This window comes from Fusarium oxysporum, chromosome 14, assembly GCF_000149955.1.
Source record: "Fusarium oxysporum f. sp. lycopersici 4287 chromosome 14, whole genome shotgun sequence".
Lineage (NCBI taxonomy): Eukaryota > Fungi > Ascomycota > Sordariomycetes > Hypocreales > Nectriaceae > Fusarium > Fusarium oxysporum.
The window spans coordinates 995,065-1,009,916 of record NC_030999.1 but is presented as its reverse complement, the minus strand read 5'-3'; the positions used below and the strand labels follow the sequence as shown (position 1 = coordinate 1,009,916).

The following is a 14,852-nucleotide window of genomic DNA, read 5'->3' as shown; positions in this document are numbered from 1 at the left end:
CCGTTTTTGGAACTACGGTGAGAAAATGTACCCCATCATCGAGTCCGGTGTGGGAAGCTCCAGAGCTGGTGAAGCTATGTGTTCTTCTGGACAAACATCGAGGGAAATGGTCGGCTTATACGGATAGATGCTGTCAGCGATGGCGCGAAGCCACAGGTCGTTTCGTGGTATATTGCCCAGCTTCCAGTGTATGCCGTTGTTCATGGTGAGGATCTCGTTGTCGAGGTTGATGATGTAAATGTATTCGGCGTCGCAGTGACCCAGCCGTGGAAGCTCAGAAGGAAGCGCGGCCAAGTCATCGTACTGAGAATGATCAGGTTCGATTCCGTCGCGAATTTCGTAGACGTTTTCTTCAAGCGCACGTTCTTTCGCCGCATATTTCTCTCGTGTCGCATTGATCCATGATGCAAGCCGTTAGCATACCACAAGGCACGAATTTCTTTCACAGCATACTCTGATACCCATCGCCGTCGGCGGGGATCTTCGCGACTATTCTGGCACCAAGGCCCTCGAAATAGGCGTCGTATTGGTGGTAGTGAATATAGTAGCGCCCGCAGAAGCGCACTATTTCAAGTCCTCGAGTCCCCATTGTAGTGTGGTCGAGGATTTAACGTATCGTTGGCTTCTTTCGTCGAACCACCGTAGGAGAGGGATTTCAAGCGACAACAAACGTGACACCGGAGAGCCTAGTTGCAGTCTGCCGCGATAAAGCCAACCCGAAATTGGTGGTGATTTGTTGTTGTGGTTGGTTCAAGTTACATGCGTCCGAGAGGATCGGCATCCCTTAAATGGTCACATCACGTGGGACTGGCACCGACATTTGCTACTTAGTCTAATAATCCCCTCTCACGCGTCATTTGAAAGCCCAGCACGTGGCTGCCTTTTTTTTTTTTCGGTTACCTCGATCGCCCCAATACCGCCTAGTTGTTTCGCGCTCTTTTCTCGCTCGTGATGTGGCCTTTAAGATATCTGGCCCGTTAAAGCCATTACGATGCAGTGTGCGGCTGTTGTTCCAGAAATTCGTTCTTGCTATTTGATGATGTTCCGAGCCCAATGTACTCAGAGCATGCCACGAAAACCACGTATCCACAAACGATGTTGACCTTACCTGGGCGACAACGGAGCCCGAGCACACAAAACGACAGCTTCCAAACAAAACATATAGTCACATATGAGTTTTTGCCGGTAGGCCCGTCTCGACAAGGCTCGCAACATCCCGTTATGGCGAGACGTCGGACAGAACGGTACCACCCCCTGCGCGGCGGAGCACCAGACATCCGGCATGCTGCAAACGATGCCAAACAATACTACAGATCAGACAGACTTGTCTACTGTCGCCCTTCAAAACGAGGTGAGGAGGGATTGTGTCCCCTTCGTTACCCGACAACGTCTGAGGAAACCGCGCAGGGGCTCTCATACTCAGTAATCCGACACCTCGCGACGAGCGGAGCATCACACCATATGGAGCTTGTTGTTGTCTACTACTGTGGCTATTGCTAGCAACGATACATATATAGAGGATGAATACATAGCTACATAGGAACCCAGCCGAAGGCGACAAGAACAGAAAGAAATGGAATTTGATGCATTTGAAGAGCCTTGGAGGTTTCAATAAGGGAGGCTATCTTATAGACAAAGCCGACAGCTGGGGGAGACTGTATGTATCATGGTCGCGAAGTATGGTGGTGCATGAGCACCGACAGAGCCTTAGCGTGAAGGAACGAAGCGAATATTCCAAGAAGTAATAATAGGTGGCTGAAAAGACGGAGGAAGAAGAGACGGAAGTCTCTATTTCTCCAACAGAAAGCAAGCAGTTTGGATCATAGATACAGGTAGTGAATGAGGATCAAAACAGGATACTTGGGGAAAGCAGCCCCGAAAAGCAATCCAAGCAAAGCCAGCGTACAAAGGCTCCAAGTTCAGACAATTATAGCAGGAGCCTATCGGACCATCGCACAATTTTCGATCGTCCCTCGCTGCCGAGCTCTCGGTCCTCGGCCTCGAAAGACTCTTCCACTTCAAGACGATCCACAAACCCTGTCAAGACAGTTGCCGCCTTGCGCGTGATTCAGCCCATAAGCACCATCGTAGGTACCACCCTGATCTTGAAGAGAATAAATCTGTCGCCCAGTTAGTCTTTGCGCACCATCTGCAACAGCTGAACTTACTCATCCAGATCATGATTGTTCAACATGGTGTGCTCCTGTCGGGGCTTTGAGCTGCGAACGGAGATAGATTGACGCCTTCGCCATTGTAATTGAGCCAAGGACGACAAAATACAGACCAAGTACGGATCTTAAAAACATAGCGCGGGTGCCACGTTGCGCAATCGACGCTGATATATTCTCGACACGGGATAATTCTAGCCACCGGTAGGATTCGATTTTGGCGTCAGCGCTCGTTGTCGCTCCCGAGCAATATTGTTATAGTTGTAATACCCAACAATCGACTACTATTGGATGCCTGTTGCGCGCATCTAGAAGACATGGCATTCTAGTAAATGCACGCTACGGCCAGAGAAGAGGAAAGGAGCAGAGCCATCAACTTTCTCCAACGGACTGCCAGGATGACGCAGCAAGCGGCCGACAGAAATTGACTTAAGAATTGGTGGGCGGATCTTTGCTAGACGGCGGGAATGAAGTGCGAGGTCCTTGTCGGCGACGCTCGAGGGTGATGAAGAGGTAGTGATAGCAGAGTCGAAGTGCTGTAATGTCCAGAATAGAGGATGCACAGCGAACCACGGATTATCGATGCCTAGCCTGTGAAGAGACTTTGGCGTTGGTGATTGCATCGTAGATGGCGCATCGCGGGGTGACGATGATGTTGCGATGCGTTTTGATGTAAGAAATTGCGTTCAAACGTCATGATGTGACGCGCCGTGGTGGAATGAGAGGACGGGGACGGAGTTAATGGCCTCGGCAACAATTTGGTCGGTTGCCATTTGTCAGTCCATGGCGCTATGCCATTCGGTCAATTTGTGAAGATAATATCAGCATCTTGCCTGGCATTAGGCAGTCGGTTACTGTGCATATACTCAATAGAGATATCCAAATGCTGTAAGGTTCGAACTAGATGGGGGACGCTGCTGGAGGAAAGCTCTGCTAAGATTAGCTATATTGATGTCCAATGGGACGTGCTTAACTGCAGCTGCGCGAGGAGATGAAACAAGTCAAGTAGGACACAAGACAGGCCAAAGAAGCGACACTACTGGCGAAGGAGGAGGTGAAACAAGCCAAAGAGGAGGTGCAGCAAGTAAAGAGCCAGCTGAACGTGATGGTTGACAGTCTCCCCAGCAATGTCCAGCCGAGTCCACAGCCATCGTATGCAGATGTAGCCCGCACCGCACCTACAAGCCAGCCAAGCAACGTCCGCGCCCTCTCTTCCATGCGCACGACGCCATCTTCCTTCACGGATACACTGTTCTGTACCATAGACACGTCACGAGTCAGCGAGGAGGACAGGGACAAAGCGCAGGTCGGAGAAGTGCGCCAAGCTATCGAAGAAAAGGTATGGACGAGGAAAGCGGCCGGCCGAACTGGCGATGTGCCACCTTGGTGAAGGATGTGAGGAATGCGGATCGCATCAAGGCAGTGTGCCAAGACGAGGCGGAGGTGCAGCTCATCAGGGATGTGGCAGCACCAACATGTTTGAGCGACGCCAAGGCCCAGCTCAGTGCTACAACTGCTGGGGGATTGGCCACAAGGCCTTTGCCTGCAGTAAGACACAAAGATCCAGCAAGTGCGCGGAGACGAGTCATCGTCATCAAGACTGCCAAGCCTTCGAGCCAAAGTGTGTTCTGTGTGGTGGTCCACACGAGTCGTCGAATCAAAACTGTCGGGTGCGGCAACTACACCTTACTGATGGCCACTAATCTACGAATCTTCCAGCTTAACGTACACAAGAGCGATGTGGTGCAGCTAAGCATGATGTACGACAGAGACTTGCAGGACTATGCGGTGCTGCTGCGAATCCTTAGGCGAGACGGGTATTAGCTGCCTAGCCAATCCTTTGTTCTCTCTTGCCTGAAAAATCCACCTCATTTGAAACGTTTGCCACACTCATCACGACGTGGGGGTCTTTTGCGGTTTGTGATGTTAAGGTACGTCTTGCACCCACGTTTCTGGTGCCCCAATCAGACTCATTGTTTGTGATTCTATCCTCTAGTAATACCGAATCCGAGGAGAAGCACCTCGAAAATGGTTGCTGGATCTATGGTCGCTTCTATGGCTCATGGAAGCGCGGTACATACGTTTTTCCTATCGACTCGGTAAGCTTACACCAATCATCAAAAGTCCAATGACACCCTGACTGATACCGCCCAGGAGGAGCTAGAGCGACTTGACATATTCCATAAATGTTTTCTCGTGGCACGAGGCGAGCCTTTTAGTGCTCCTATTGCGCGACATTCGCCCAAAATCATGGATTTTGGCCCATTAGTTTGGCTGAAGAGTACGTTCATCGGATGGAAATTCTGGACGATAGAAATTGACTCACATGAGAAAGCTACTTGTTCGATGCCCAAATTATGGCCATATACTTGAACCAGGTTCAGCCCGCATTGTAAGACCCGAGAAACATCAATTATGGATGGTTGATTGACTTGCTTTACGATCCCAAGAGGAGTAACTTAGAAACAATTTGATATAGAAGAACCAATATGGTATTCGCTATTGACGGACTGTGATTTGGTCCATATGCGCATGTTACTCGGAAGCATACAGACGGATTTATGGCCACAAATCTATGGGCAATGTCTTCGAGTAAGTCCGACGCTACAAGCTTGGCTAGGACTAACATGAACACATTTCGCGCACGACCTCAGATTGTACACAAATGAAAGGTAGAGTGATTTTTTTCTCTACACAGTGCAAAATACTTTCTTTCAACAAACGGTTTCTCATCTAAGCGAGCACGTGACACGACGGCGTGAAGGATTCTTTTCGAACCGATGTCGGCCTTGCATCATCGATGTGCCAGCCGACGCTAACCGACCAGCCGTAATTGTCATTTGACTTTCATGATTCGACGTTCTATGTTTTGCTTGTGGCCTTTCCATTTACGCCGTGCTGGAACATGCTTTACGGGCTTGTTATCTGACGGTTCCGCTGCATCGGTCTTGCAGACAGGATGTGCTTTGATAACGAAATCGGCCAGAGAACGTATTCCCTATCCCTGTCCTCCAGCAGGAGGGTGTTCTCCGCTTTGCCGTGACATGTGGGCAGTATCTGGATGTGCTGACCAATGTACCTTTCAGCGGATGGCGCCTGGATTTGGGCCGATGATAAAGTTGGCGGCGGCAGACTGGATCGGAACCCCTGAATTTCTCTGAGTGGAGAATTATCCCGCATTTTCCCCAGTTTAATCAACTTGTCGGTTGGCTACTGGTTCAAAATCAGCCGCAGTTCAGGCTAGTGTCTGAAACAAGGGGGATAGGCTGCCTTACAGTTTTAGCGTTTCCGTAACCGTATTCGACGATGCTAGTCGTGATGACGGTTCCGTTGAGAAACGGTGACGCGAGAGGATCGTGGCCAGTTCTCGGAATTGCATCATCACGTGCAAACTCCAATAGCAGACAAGTATCTTGGTAAGGCCGCCCAAGCTACTTTATCCTAGTTTTTACTTTTAATATTATAGAGACTAGTTTCGTAATATTAGGAAGGTGAATGCATATTATTCCGCGAGGAGGCTGATATAAAGGTCGGAGCGGATGATAGCGTATCCCTCAAGTTCCCTGGCAACCTGCTCAAAGCAGCAGCTAGTCTGCCGTGCAACACTTTCCTGCACTCTGGGGGAGACTACATCGACTTCTGTCCGATGATAGCCAGTCAAATGAATCATCGGCATGTAAATTATAGGGGGCATACAGAATCGCTTGATTAGTCAGATCGAGAAACTATGAATTGTTCAAATCGCGAAAAAGATCTCGCTAATCTTGTTGACTGGAATTTTCGGCCCCTGATCCTCGACAAGGAACGCGCTGCTAGTGTCATCGGATGACTAAGTAATGGTTGATTGTCGCCTCGCGTAGAGCAGAACGCGATACGCGACAAGCATCGCGCAACGTGTCCCGCCCAAATCACTCGACACGCGTCTGTTTGCACAGTTAAGCTTAGCCCACATTCGAACACAGTGCCTCTCTACAAACAGCGCACCCTCCTCTGCTAGCGTTTCCTCTGGTCCCGCGCTCAAACATTAACGCGCCTGGACTTACGGTCTCATCTCCGAGGCAAATAATATGCATGGCTCTCCCCATAGCCATACCAATTCGACATAGCATGGGCCTACCACGACCGAGGCGCCACCCAAGCAGAGCAGGACGTCCAATGGCAAGGTGATCAACCTACATCGCCTTGCCAGTCTGGCATCACCCGCCGCCAGCTTGAAAAGCAGTGACCAGTTTCCGCTCAGGTAGATCGTCCGAATCGAGACGCCGAACACCACCGTCATCCCGCTGAACGCCGTGGACGTGCGCATCCTTCCTTGACTGCCACCCCACCTGCTCAACGCATGGCACCAGATCGGCAAAAATGGCAATACAGTATCAAGGATGAGACATCTCGAGACCTTTCTTGCTTCCTTCCTCTGTCACAGCTTCTCAAGATTCGATCGAAGCTGGTTGCGTTTTCGCCACGCCAGGAAGCCCTCGTCTCGGCACCCCAGTCGTCAGTCCAGCCAAGAGCATCGATCAGACGATGAGAGCACGGATACGAGCTGGTGGCCTCCGGGAAGGGATCTTCGTGGATGGAGAAAAAGACATCCATCGTGCCATGGTGAGAGGGGAGGATGCTCGCTTCTGCGTTCGTGTGCTAGTGGCCTGGCCTCTATCTCTTGTGGCGAAGTGTGAGCTACCGACGTGAAGAGGACGCCAAAGTGTGTATGCCTACTGGGTATACCTACTGAGTATGACGCCTTGGTTCCGCATCGGCATAGCAGACTGGGAAGTCTTGGCGACATGTTCTCGTCCTACGCGAGATGTATATTGCTGGTCGTTATAATATACCTGTGCTCATTATGTCTGCCTAATGATGCGGCGATGTCGAGGGGGAAGCAAGACATTCACTGCAGGCTTCCTATGAATTGCATTCGAGAGACTGAGTATTTGCAAAGCAATGTTGAAATAGTTAGTAATTTAGGAAGTAGAGAACGTCTCAGACTGATCGCCAGGGCTTCTGTAGTGCAGCAGGCTTTACGGAAGTAGTGAAAAGGTATTACTTCGATTTAGGTCCATAGCATATAGTATCCCGGCGGCATTAGAAGTAGGCGTTATATCTCCAAGGCCTTTTAAACGGTGCCAGCTTTTGCTTTTTTAGCAAGCCGTTCGCTTCGGCGTGGTGTCTTGTTTGGACCTGTTACTTGTGGACTCCCTTTTATCTTCGGAGAGACTGGGCCCGACTGTTTCCTAAGGGTCTTCTCTGTCCTTTTCGGGTTTATTCTCGTTATACCTCGAGACTTATCATGGACGTTTTCATTAGTCCCATGCTCACGGCAATGCGACGACCTCTCACTTCGGTCGATTTGCTTCGGGCCACGGCGTTTTCCTTATCGGAGTTAAAGTTGGTCCCAAGTGGAAATGGGCATCCACTTACGAATCCATGGCGCTTGCCCGTAATCCTCACCTCCAGCTAACATTCCGACTATATGAATGAATTCTCCCAATGTGAATCTGCCGGCAAGGAAGTCACATCTGTCTGCGATGTTTGGATCAACCACGTCATTATATAACACCAGTTGCCGAACTCCACGAGCCTTCTCATTGAGACGCATTACCAGATCTTGTCGAGTTTTTCGAAGCTCTTCTTCTAACTCGTCTTGACTGTCGCTTTTCCGGCATGCCTCTTTGAATAGATAGTGGCTAGTTGTCGCGTCCACAAGCCCGATCTCCACAGTATTAAAGTTCTTTAACAGCATTTCCAACTCGGCGATGCTTAGCCCAAGCTTGTCGCAAGTCTCGTCGGGAAACTGGAATTCTTCTTCCATGTCGGAGGTTGATGGTGAATCCGACACTGGCTGGGTTAGGCTATTATGTTGGGAACGCAGGAACAAAAACCTGGATCAGCTCAGCGCTAAGGTAAACAATGGTGCCCCACTCTTCTTTCGCGACATGGCATCTTGGGCGATTCGATTGGCTCAGGGCTTGTTTCTCTTGGCGCGCGCTTACAACCTCCGTCTCGGCAACAACTAATGAGCATAGGTCGCCAGCTGCTGTCCACGATTTAAAAGACTCCACGCTCGCACGAAAGAGAGATCACATATTTAATCTTCCCTCTTTGCCAGTCTGAGATTTTTCATTACTATAGCAAGATGTCTGCCTCTTCGTCCCCTTTACCGTTCACGATAGCCGAGGACGATACCGCTCAACCTGAGAATCCAGGCGGTGCTTATAATTCCATGAGCCGACTTGAGGACAGCCACATAAGAGACTCGCTCCCAAGCGACCTGAACTGCCTCATTTCAAGACTGAACGAACTAAAATTGGATCCTTCTTCCTCCATCTCCCGCTCTCGAGTTGTTGCCGTCACGAATGAAGATGAGGGAGTCATAATGAGCGGCGATGGCAAGCCCGTCGATTTCCCACCGGGTGGCCTTTCGATTGAGCAGGCGCCCGATAGGCCGTATTTCACTCTTAGCTCGGACAACATAACCATATCAGGTTACTATTCACCCGGCAGCGATGACATAATCATACACAGACGCGAAACAAAGGAAGTAGAGATTGCCTCGTATTCGTCAGTTACGAATAAAATGACTCCTCTTCGAAGTGTCAAGGTCCCCTTTTCATTGAATACCGGTCTATGGCAAATATCTGAGTCCGGGCGAATGCAAATCTATCTTTATATTTTTCCGAAGCCATATATCTTGCACATCAGCTCGGAACCACCAAAAAGACCACGTTTAGAGAGTGGGGAGAACGCGCCTTATCCTCGAAAAAAGGCTCGCCTTATGCAGCCACGGCAGAAGAAGCCAGTCACCCAGACGCCGAATCGTACTAAGGAGGCGACAAAGACCAATGCAAAGACTGGAACATCCAATCTTGAATTGCTCAGGCCCTCCAGTAGTGTCCGATGGTGTGGTTTGAATACTGCCTTTCGCATCGACACTATTTCCACATCGCAACGAGGACGACGACAGAAGACAAGGGACTGTTTTAAGCTTAGTGCTCTAGAGTTGGTGTTTAGTCAATCAAGCACTACCCGTGTTTTCACAGGACAGCATGCTCAACATGGGCTGGTATCGTTCAAGGCAGTAGCCTATCCAACCAGAGATCTCATTCAGCAACATGCGCAGAGGTGGTGTAGGGAAGTCTCAGCAGCCAGAAAAATAAGCCATGTAAGTTAGCGCTATATGTTTGCTCATGGTTTCCGTATGTTGACATGCTCGTACCTCAGCGTTTCTTGACTACCGTATTGAACGCTGATGCTCGATTACTATCGCTCTGCCTGGACGGTCAACCAATTCTTCTTTGTCAGAGGGACGACCAGAGCTACTTTACTGGTAGTAACCATGAAGGTATTCAACTTTGCATACAGATCACCTCGGCCCTTGTTTTCCTCCACTCAACAATAGGGAAACCACATCTGTCCGTGAATTCGAGCAATATCTTCAAGAAAGGAAATATGTTCAGTTTATCTGGTTTTGAAATAGCGGAGGATATAACCGGCTTGAAAATTAGTTACGAGGAGATGAGGTGGTATGCCGCCCCGGAGCATGTTTTTGCGGAGCCCGCTGCTCCTCTGGAAAAAAGGATCCCTCGAGATGATAGTCGTGAAGACGGAAAGAAAGATGTTTTTAGCTTGGCTGTGGTCTTGGCTTATGCATGGAAGTACATACCGTTGCCAGAGACTTGTGGTGAATCAATGTACTCTTCAAGGACACAATGGCTGAGGAGCATCGAGAATATCAGGCAAGCAAGTAACTGCAAAGTTGCGAATCCATTCATGAACATCCTGCTAAAGGGTCTAGATCCGGAACCCAAGACACGAAGTTCATCCCGAGGTTTACTTGAGTTAGCACTTGACAGTTTCAAGGACAGCACCGGGCAAATACTAAACGTTTCGGTGGCGTAAGCGACCACAGAGACTATTATATAAGTCTTAGCTCTTTATACTTGTGCCAGAAATTAAATTGCCCGTTTAACCTAAACTTGGGCATTAGAAGTGGTGGAATAAAAGCTGTCTAGCCTGCCTAGGCAGATGAGCTGTTTACCTGTCGGCTATCTTTGGAGCATGAATAGTATCAGTGGCAGCAGCAGTACTAAGCATCGAATACAGGCTTTGCAATCAAGTCAAGGCAGGCCTTACCATGACGAGAGGAATGTTAAGCATAAATGTCGATGCGTATATCCTCACAAGATAAAGTCTGTGCCTTTTTCCAGTGGATACAAAGCTGGTCTTTCTCAAACGCCATAGACTCAGGTGTGCCGATGTCCGAGAGATTGTCTGTGAAGCCACACCTCGCACAAGACAGTGGCTAGACGTCCCATGGTGCTAAACCTGGACGGGCCTCCTATTTGAGCTAAGCGATCCTCGAAGAAGGCTCGGAATATGTTTTAGGAATGCTGGTCGAGCCGGCAATGAGACAGACCCAAGCAACGTTGCGGTAGAATCCATCGGGGCCCGAGGGCATATGTTGAAGCACCATTGTCAGCTTCTCAACCAGTAGGTTGTCTGGGGTCGAATCCAGGCTCTAGGCCGTAGAGAAGGATACGTGCAGCAACACAGAAGGTTATGATCATGTCCTGGGAGAGCTGCTTAGGTAAAAGGCTGCCATTGGCATTAAAGGCCATTCTAGGGCCTACATCTCCCTTCTCCATCGAGTCGATGTCTTTACCAAAGGCAGCCACGTGCTGGTGGAGTGTGAAGTCACCCGTGCCGTCCTTCCTGAGGGACCCGAGGCAGGCGGTCTCAGAAATGAGGTACATGACCCGGTCATCACAGCCCATAGGCTCATGTAGGCCAAAGCAGGAGTTTGGATGGGAAGTGTACTTCTCACTGCAAGTGTGGGCAAATCCTGGTGATTTATCTCTCATGATGGCACAGAGAATGTCAATCTATGAGAAGAGAGACATGTTCAAGGTAGTGTTCAGTCTGGGGGACATGGCCGAAAAGGTAATTCAAGTAGCGGACGCGAATGCCAATGGCCCGGAAGAGAACACTAAATCTTCGCCGTCAAAGGGCAGATTCACTTGAACTTACTGACCTTTTGTTTCGTGGTTAACATACGGATTTGCGTCTTTGACCGGACCTTTCCATTCCACCGCAGATTGGTGAAGTTCGAGTGAAGAAATCTGAGGAGAAAGGTACTAACTCATGTAGGATGGCCACCAGGAGTGTCGCACTTTTCAAGTGTTAAATTGGATTGTATGCCGGGTCATGAAGCGTGAGCAGCAGATGGATTAATTGAAGATTGTCCTGTGGTTTTTCTTATCCACTTTCGGGGGTCTTTATAGAGTTAGTTAGCGCATCTAATAATGTTACTCATTTCATTCTAGAGCCTTGAAGATTACACCTACCCTGGGCCTGTCGTCTACTACTCATCTGCGCTCACCGCGCTGCGGAAACCGAGGTGAGGGAATGGCGGAGACTAAGCTAGCGAAAACGAATGATGTTCATAATAACTATATAATTTTGTACTACACAATCTGCGTAGTAGACTTTTTGAATTACAGTCTAGACATGTATGAACAAACGATAGACGAAGCAACGAATGCGATCAGAGTGCAAGAATAGTTATGCCACTTGCTATCTCGTTCTAGCTCTCCGAAACCTTAATGGGTATCTATATGCAGCAAGCTCAGGTATCAAGTCATATCTCCTCCTCAAACTTAATCAAGATTTCGTAATCGGGGGCCCTTCTTTTTCCTCCAACCTTTGCACTCAATTTCTGAATTCTGCTAGACGAGAGGTGCCCTAACATCGCGGACCATGGCAAGGCACATATCGACCGACAGAGCTTTGTTGCCCTCTTGCGCGATCAACTGGTAACTGACCATGGGGATGATGCTGATTGTACGCCGCTTGGCATCTCGGGATCGCGAGGGTCCTTCTTTAAGCTATGCGTGTCATTGCGTGGTTATACGCTCGTGGTTAAAGGTGTAGAGGCAATAGATGCAAGACATCTAAGGCACGAAAATAAGATGTACGATCATGTTTGGTCACTTCAGGGCACCTTCGTACCAGTCTGTCTGGGTATAGTTGACCTTATCAAGCCGTATTACTTCGACAGTGGCGTATATGTACATTTTTTGTTACTCAGTTATGGCGGCCGGCCTGTCTTGCGAGAGATGAAAGAGGTTAGGCCGGATGTTGTCGACCAGATCATTATAGCGCTCAAGCGACTTCACCAGTACCGAATCTTGCACCACGATGCGGAGCCACGCAACGTCCTGTATGATCGATCAAGAGGGGGATGCATGTTGGTAGACTTGATGCTAGCGGAGATTCATGATCGACAACGTCTTGGATCGATCAATTGTAACAGACAAAGCCGGAAAAGGAAGTCGGTGACGGGCAAGCATGTACCAGATGCCTTTTCCGTCGAGGTGCAGTCTCTGCGGGAGAGTCTGATCCAAGAGGTTATCGGATGAGGATGTATACTCACATTTACGGAAGACGGCTGTCTTGTTATGACAACTACACTGTTTAATTCAAAGTATTGCAATTGGTCTTGTCAGTACGGAAAGATTGCAAGTTAGTAAGCATAATGCTGTTTAATATCCCCGATGTCCCTCTTGCTAGATAACCGTAAATCTTCTGCAGCCCTTCCAGAAGGTCCTCTTTTATCCGCGTTGTTCATCAGATCTATACCCGGATAGTCTATCTATTTTACGTCGTTGCCAGTTAGTCAACAAGTTATCTGTCATGGACACATCTGATATCGTGCATGGTGTTGATGCAGTGCTGATGATCAGCTAGGGAAAAAAATATGGAATCAATTCCGGCCCATGATTCGGGAGCCCATTTCTGCAGCAGGAGGAAGCCGCAGATAGATAGAAGAATTCGCAATCAAGAGATCTTTCGTCAAGGCAGGCATTAACAATGTGGAAAGTGAAAATTGAACTGCTTAAAGAGAAGGGATGGATTTACAGAGGAGCCTAGCGTAGCTTGGCCTGAGCCCCGATGCAGAACCGCAGTGATGGAGCCGGGTCACTTATCGCTCTTTCGGTGTGGAGGCCACCAGTGCCCCATATTTTTCCGACTGCGGGAAGCCAGTTGCTCGGATCAGATAAGCTTGCTCGCATGAACGCATTAGAGATGACATTGCCCAATGCCGACAGCTGACGTCGTTCTAACCAGCGACAATAGAACCCACTCGCTCACACGAGCCCCACTAAATCCGGCAGCCCTGATCAGTCCTTACGCCGTGCTTATCCTAAACTATTGGTTAAAATAAGCGCGGCTACGCATTGTCTTGATTGCACTTCTCGCCTACTTATAGAACATCGACATGAGTCAACATACACTGGGGAGAACCAGTCTCATAGGGCTAATAGGACGCTGAGATTCGTTTTCTGCTCAAGAGTTTACATCTGAGAAGTTCTAGTTATCATTTCCTGTTGTCGCAAAGCGATCCTTTCAGTCTATAGACAATACATAAACTCCAACGTTACATTAAACCAAATGAAAAGCAGCCAAATACTCGACCCTCGTCACGGAGTCCCAAGTGTCATAAGTCGCTGTCAACCCTAGCAGCAGCAGCAGCATACCCGTTCGCCTTCATGTTGAAGCGACGCGCTGTGCGGAAGCGCGTGAACCTGGATCTTATTATCTCCAACCACCGACGTTCCTTATTGTAGAATCCACTAGCGATCCAGGCAAACACGTTCCACCGCCACAATGCAAATTTAGTCCATTCACTAGGAATAAAATTAAACATGCCAGCGTGTTCGAAGAATCTAGGGTAAAACCCCGCGCAATCCCAATCGATAAGCCACAACTGATTCTTATGGTCGAGTATGATATTGCGAGGTGCTAGGTCATGATGCGTAAAGACAAATGAACGATCGCATGAGAACACCGGCTTGTGGCAGATCAAATGATCTGCCTGTGTCTTTTTGATCTCTTGGCGTGGTGTGACGAAACTGGCCCAGAAATTCAAAAAACCATTGACGTCACTAGGCTTCGCTCTAGGCGGTAAGCCGAAAGAGTCCTCGAGAAAAAAAGACCTGCATTTTCCCGTCGCTAAGGATCCAGATGATACTGAAACAGTCGATCTCAAGCAGTGAATGACGTGACGAAGCTGGAAGGCGAGTCGAAGGCTTGTTATCCAACCAAGGTCAGGCCACGCGATGTCGAGTGTCGTCCCAGAGATTCGATCCATGATGCAGTAAAGTGAATCGTCTCCTCGAACAATTCTCTGTATAGATGGGACATGGATCCCGAGTTGAGATGCGGATGTCGACGCTCTCACAGCATCTTCGAGTTCGTTCTCTGCATAGCCCTTAGCCAGATACCTGGAAGATAAAGGCACGATATTTGAAAATTTATGTAAATGAGGGAGAGAAGTGATGTGCTTGATAAGTTCTGCATCCGTGTAGTCAAAGAGCCTCGTGTCGTCAAAATTTGACTCCATTGCGAAAATATTTTAAGGTGCAAGTAAGAGAAACTTACAGCTGCGTGTCAAGAATTTGACTGCATACAGATACGCCCGACGATCTGCCGAAAGCTTTTCCTAATTAAATCCATGGGCAAGAATTGGGGGAAGGCCGCGGACGGATAGAGAGGTTCATAGTCGACATGTCTCTCGTTCCGGAAGACAGATAAAAAATTACAGGGCATGGAAAAATGAGCCTTGGGGGAAGGGGATTTACAGAGGGAGCCAAACGGGATAAGAAACCGGAGTAACGTGGCCGAGGC

General features: G+C 48.8%; 9 protein-coding genes across 9 annotated transcripts; 3 read left to right on the top strand and 6 right to left on the bottom strand.

Annotated features, from left to right (window-relative positions):
- Nucleotides 1-12: 12 nt before the first annotated feature.
- Nucleotides 13-589, bottom strand: FOXG_14296 (uncharacterized protein; the record flags this gene model as incomplete). Its single annotated transcript, XM_018394364.1, has 2 exons — nt 13-383; nt 454-589. 2 exons carry the CDS (start codon nt 587-589, stop codon nt 13-15), a joined length of 507 nt encoding a protein of 168 aa, XP_018254033.1.
- A 304-nt stretch (nt 590-893) lies between these two features.
- FOXG_21554 (uncharacterized protein) lies at nt 894-1,857 on the top strand. The gene has a single exon (XM_018401902.1). The coding sequence runs from the start codon at nt 1,054-1,056 to the stop codon at nt 1,498-1,500; it is 447 nt and encodes a 148-aa protein (XP_018254032.1). The 5' UTR covers nt 894-1,053; the 3' UTR covers nt 1,501-1,857.
- Nucleotides 1,858-2,476: 619 nt separating this feature from the next.
- On the bottom strand, nt 2,477-2,791 carry FOXG_21553 (uncharacterized protein; the record flags this gene model as incomplete). The annotated part of the gene is made up of 1 exon (XM_018401901.1): nt 2,477-2,791. One exon carries the CDS (start codon nt 2,789-2,791, stop codon nt 2,477-2,479), a length of 315 nt encoding a protein of 104 aa, XP_018254031.1.
- A 482-nt stretch (nt 2,792-3,273) lies between these two features.
- Nucleotides 3,274-4,564, top strand: FOXG_21552 (uncharacterized protein; the record flags this gene model as incomplete). The annotated part of the gene is made up of 5 exons (XM_018401900.1): nt 3,274-3,507; nt 3,561-3,985; nt 4,165-4,267; nt 4,323-4,449; nt 4,500-4,564. The coding sequence occupies 5 exons, from the start codon at nt 3,274-3,276 to the stop codon at nt 4,562-4,564; spliced, it is 954 nt and encodes a 317-aa protein (XP_018254030.1).
- A 514-nt stretch (nt 4,565-5,078) lies between these two features.
- On the bottom strand, nt 5,079-6,474 carry FOXG_14295 (uncharacterized protein; the record flags this gene model as incomplete). Its single annotated transcript, XM_018394363.1, has 4 exons — nt 5,079-5,315; nt 5,444-5,599; nt 6,212-6,219; nt 6,345-6,474. The coding sequence occupies 4 exons, from the start codon at nt 6,472-6,474 to the stop codon at nt 5,079-5,081; spliced, it is 531 nt and encodes a 176-aa protein (XP_018254029.1).
- A 1,724-nt stretch (nt 6,475-8,198) lies between these two features.
- On the top strand, nt 8,199-10,162 carry FOXG_14294 (serine/threonine protein kinase). The gene is made up of 2 exons (XM_018394362.1): nt 8,199-9,327; nt 9,387-10,162. Exons 1-2 carry the CDS (start codon nt 8,302-8,304, stop codon nt 10,062-10,064), a joined length of 1,704 nt encoding a protein of 567 aa, XP_018254028.1. The 5' UTR covers nt 8,199-8,301; the 3' UTR covers nt 10,065-10,162.
- Nucleotides 10,163-10,648: 486 nt separating this feature from the next.
- Nucleotides 10,649-11,026, bottom strand: FOXG_14293 (uncharacterized protein; the record flags this gene model as incomplete). The annotated part of the gene is made up of 1 exon (XM_018394361.1): nt 10,649-11,026. The coding sequence occupies one exon, from the start codon at nt 11,024-11,026 to the stop codon at nt 10,649-10,651; it is 378 nt and encodes a 125-aa protein (XP_018254027.1).
- Nucleotides 11,027-11,890: 864 nt separating this feature from the next.
- FOXG_21551 (uncharacterized protein) lies at nt 11,891-11,989 on the bottom strand (the record flags this gene model as incomplete). The annotated part of the gene is made up of 1 exon (XM_018401899.1): nt 11,891-11,989. One exon carries the CDS (start codon nt 11,987-11,989, stop codon nt 11,891-11,893), a length of 99 nt encoding a protein of 32 aa, XP_018254026.1.
- Nucleotides 11,990-13,477: 1,488 nt separating this feature from the next.
- Nucleotides 13,478-14,592, bottom strand: FOXG_21550 (uncharacterized protein). Its single transcript, XM_018401898.1, has one exon. It carries the CDS (start codon nt 14,566-14,568, stop codon nt 13,663-13,665), a length of 906 nt encoding a protein of 301 aa, XP_018254025.1. The 5' UTR covers nt 14,569-14,592; the 3' UTR covers nt 13,478-13,662.
- Nucleotides 14,593-14,852: the final 260 nt, after the last annotated feature.

Excerpts from the sequence above, each read along its gene's own strand:
- FOXG_21554 (XM_018401902.1), top strand. The coding sequence starts at position 1,054 with ATGTACTCAGAGCATGCCACGAAAACCACGTATCCACAAACGATGTTG.
- FOXG_21550 (XM_018401898.1), bottom strand. The coding sequence starts at position 14,568 with ATGGAGTCAAATTTTGACGACACGAGGCTCTTTGACTACACGGATGCA.
- FOXG_14294 (XM_018394362.1), top strand. The coding sequence starts at position 8,302 with ATGTCTGCCTCTTCGTCCCCTTTACCGTTCACGATAGCCGAGGACGAT. Across the intron at positions 9,328-9,386 it reads CAGCCAGAAAAATAAGCCAT|CGTTTCTTGACTACCGTATT; the intron begins GTAAGTTAGCGC and ends CTCGTACCTCAG.